Below are 4,300 nucleotides of genomic sequence, written 5' to 3' on the forward strand. Positions count from 1 at the left end.
AGTACAGTACAGCATAGTAGAATATAGTAGAGTACAGTACAGTAGAATATAGTAGAGTACAGTACAGTACAGCATAGTAGAATATAGTAGAGTACAGTACAGTAGAATATAGTACAGTACAGCATAGTAGAGTAGTGTACAGTACAGCAGAGTAGAGTAGGGGACTGAACTGGTTTAATTACTGAATGATCTAAGGGATCATCTCTCTCTCTCTCTCTCTCTCTCTCTCTCTCTCTCTCTCTCTCTCTCTCTCTCTCTCTCTCTCTCTCTCTCTCTCTCTCTCTCTCTCTCTCTCTCTCTCTCTCTCTCTCTCTCTCTCTCTCTCTCTCTCTCTCTCTCTCTGTCCGTCTAATGTGCTGTAGGATCTGTTTTGTGGTGGATATCTCTCTCACTCTAATCTCATTACCCATTATTCCCTGGGCTGTTCAGGCCTGATCAAGCCCTGGAGGCACAGAGCTCTATCATTGGCTGTCTGTCTTTGTCCATGTAGAAGTTTGTGTGAGTGTTTGTGAGTGTGAGTGTGCTTGTGCGCCTGTGTCTGTGTGTGTGTGTGTGTGTGTGTGTGTGTGTGTGTGTGTGTGTGTGTGTGTGTGTGTGTGTGTGTGTGTGTGTGTGTGTGTGTGTGTGCGCGCGCCTGTGTCCGCGTGTGTGTGTGTGTGTGTCCATGTGTATGACTGTTTGAAGTGTAAGAGAGGGGGAGAGGATAAATTACCACGTTAGTTTAGTAGGACAAGGGATCTACATGGTTGGAGAGACACAGCAACACCATCCCATGGTAGGACAAGGGAGCTCTACGTGGTTGGAGAGACACAGCAACACCATCCCATGGTAGGACAAGGGAGCTCTATGTGGTTGAAGAGACACAGCAACACTATCCCATGGCAGGACAAGGGAGCTCTATGTGGTTGGAGAGACACATCAACACTATCCCGTGGTAGGACAAGAGGGCTCTACGTGGTTGGAGAGACACAGTAAAACCCCCCATGGTAGGACAAGGGAGCTCTACGTGGTTGAAGAGACACAGAAACACTATCCCATGGTAGGACAAGAGGGCTCTACGTGGTTGGAGAGACACAGCAACACCATCCCATGGTAGGACAAGGGAGCTCTACGTGGTTGAAGAGACACAGCAACACTATCCCATGGTAGGACAAGGGAGCTCTACGTGGTTGAAGAGACACAGCAACACTATCCCATGGTAGGACAAGGGAGCTCTATGTGGTTGGAGAGACACATCAACACTATCCCATGGTAGGACAAGGGAGCTCTACGTGGTTGGAGAGACACAGCAACACTATCCCATGGTAGGAAAAGGGAGTTCTACGTGGTTGGAGAGACACAGCAACACTATCCCATGGTAGGACAAGGGAGCTCTACGTGGTTGGAGAGACACATCAACACTATCCCATGGTAGGACAAGGGAGCTCTACGTGGTTGGAGAGACACAGCAACACCATCCCATGGTAGGACAAGGGAGCTCTACGTGGTTGGACAGACACAGCAACACCATCCCATGGTAGGACAAGGGAGCTCTACGTGGTTGGAGAGACACAGCAACACTATCCCATGGTAGGACAAGGGAGCTCTACGTGGTTGGAGAGACACATCAACACCATCCCATGGTAGGACAAGGGAGCTCTACGTGGTTGGAGAGACACATCAACACTATCCCATGGTAGGACAAGGGAGCTCTACGTGGTTGGAGAGACACATCAACACTATCCCATGGTAGGACAAGGGAGCTCTACGTGGTTGGAGAGACACAGCAACACCATCCCATGGTAGGACAAGGGAGCTCTACGTGGTTGGACAGACACAGCAACACCATCCCATGGTAGGACAAGGGAGCTCTACATGGTTGGAGAGGCACAGCACCACCATCCCATGGTAGGACAAGGGAGCTCTACGTGGTTGGAGAGACACAGCAACACTATCCCATGGTAGGACAAGGGAGCTCTATGTGGTTGGAGAGACACAGCAACACCATCCCATGGTAGGACAAGGGAGCTCTACGTGGTTGGAGAGACACATCAACACTATCCCATGGTAGGACAAGGGAGCTCTACGTGGTTGGAGAGACACATCAACACTATCCCATGGTAGGACAAGGGATTACTTAGCAGGATAATAACGGTCTGGGCCTTTGAATGATCTTATTTTTTTTATATTTAATTTAACCTTTATTTAACTAGGAAAGTCAGTTATGAACCAATTCTTATTTACAATGACTGCCTACCCCGGCCAAACCCAGATGAGTTTGGGCCAATTGCGCACTGCCCAATGGGACTCCCAATCACGGCCAGATGTGATACAGCCTGGATTCAAACCAGGGACTGTAGTGACACCTCTTGCACTGAGCTGCAGGGCCTTAGACCGCTGCGCCACTCGGGAGACCCAGTTATTCTCCCAGTTGAGTTACTGTTTCATGATGACGACGAGATAATACGTCTGTTTATGATGCAGATTGAAATGAAATACAGATGAATATCATGTTGTGAAAATGAGGAAGACTGAGGGACAGGACTATATCAGTGGGAAGGCATCACATATTCTGACTGATCCGTTTTCAAACATGATCATGTTTAGACTGTAAATCTTCCATAGTCCTGAAAACATTGCATCATACTAGATATGTTCAACCCAACTCCCAAGACGCATGTTGTGTCTACTGGAGCCAAACCTTTCTGCTGAAGTCCTGGAGCCATATGCTGCAATACCTCCACAACAGTTAGCACATCAGTCCTCTGCAGTGAAGCAGCTGTCACATTAACAGTTAGTGAAGACACAGCCAGTTGACAGCAGATCCTGGAAGTGTCAGTCTCCAATTTAAGGATGCCCCCTGGGGCCATGGAACCAAACAAGACTCAGGAAGAGGAGGGATGCCCTCAGGGGCCATGGAACCAAACACGACTCAGGAGGAGGAGGGATGCCCTCAGGGGCCATGGAACCAAACAAGACTCAGAGGGGGAGGGATGCCCCCTGGGGCCATGGAACCAAACAAGACTCAGGAGGAGGAGGGATGCCCACAGGGGCCATGGAACCAAACAACACTCAGAGGAGGAGGGATGCCCTCAGGGGCCATGGAACCAAACAAGACTCAGGAGGAGGAGGGATGCCCTCAGGGGCCATGGAACCAAACAAGACTCAGGAGGAGGAGGGATGCCCTCAGGGGCCATGGAACCAAACAAGACTCAGAGGAGGAGGGATGCCCTCAGGGGCCATGGAACCAAACAATACTCAGAGGAGGAGGGATGCCCTCAGGGGCCATGGAACCAAACAAGACTCAGGAGGAAGAGGGATGCCCTCAGGGGCCATGGAACCAAACAAGATTCAGAGGAGGAGGGATGCCTTCAGGGGCCCTGGAAGCAAACAAGACTCAGGAGGAGGGATGCCCTCAGGGGCCATGGAACCAAACAAGACTTAGAGGAGGGATGCCTCAGGGGCCATGGAACCAAACAAGACTCAGAGGAGGAGGGATGCCCTCAGGGGCCATGGAACCAAACAAGACTCAGAGGAGGAGGGATGCCCTCAGGGGCCATGGAACCAAACAAGACTCAGGAGGAGGAGGGATGCCCCCTGGGGCCATGGAACCAAACAAGACTCAGGAGGAGGAGGGATGCACTCTTGGGCCATGGAACCAAACAAGACTCAGAGGAGGAGGGATGCCCTCAGGGGCCATGGAACCAAACAAGACTCAGGAGGAGGAGGGATGCCCTCAGGGGCCATGGAACCAAACAAGACTTAGAGGAGGAGGGATGCCCCCTGGGGCCATGGTACCAAACAAGACTCAGAGGAGGAGGGATGCCTTCAGGGGCCATGGAACCAAACAATACTCAGGAAGAGGAGGGATGCCCTCAGGGGCCATGGAACCAAACAAGACTCAGGAGGAGGAGGGATGCCTTCAGGGGCCATGGAAGCAAACAAGACTCAGGAGGAGGAGGGATGCCCTCAGGGGCCATGGAACCAAACAAGACTCAGGAGGAGGAGGGATGCCATCAGGGGCCATGGAACCAAACAAGACTCAGGAGGAGGAGGGATGCCTCCTGAGGCCAAGACTCAGGAGGCGGTGTGGAGTGTGTGTTTTGGAAAACTCAGCAGGGATGGTGGGTGAGTTCTAGTGGTTAACCAGGAAAACACTTTGAAACTTAGTCACCGTTCATTTCTTCAACAAAACATTCCTCTCACACTACTACACTACTGACGTAGCAACCAAAACACACACACACACACACACACACACACACACACACACACACACACACACACACACACACACACACACACACACACACACACACAC

General features: G+C 51.1%; 1 protein-coding gene across 1 annotated transcript; it reads left to right on the top strand.

Annotated features, from left to right (window-relative positions):
* Positions 1-2,894: 2,894 nt before the first annotated feature.
* LOC139574598 (uncharacterized protein FLJ40521-like) lies at positions 2,895-4,118 on the top strand. Its single transcript, XM_071399736.1, has one exon. It carries the CDS (start codon positions 2,895-2,897, stop codon positions 4,116-4,118), a length of 1,224 nt encoding a protein of 407 aa, XP_071255837.1.
* The last annotated feature ends 182 nt before the right edge of the window (positions 4,119-4,300 follow it).

This window comes from Salvelinus alpinus, chromosome 1, assembly GCF_045679555.1.
Source record: "Salvelinus alpinus chromosome 1, SLU_Salpinus.1, whole genome shotgun sequence".
Classification (NCBI taxonomy): domain Eukaryota; kingdom Metazoa; phylum Chordata; class Actinopteri; order Salmoniformes; family Salmonidae; genus Salvelinus; species Salvelinus alpinus.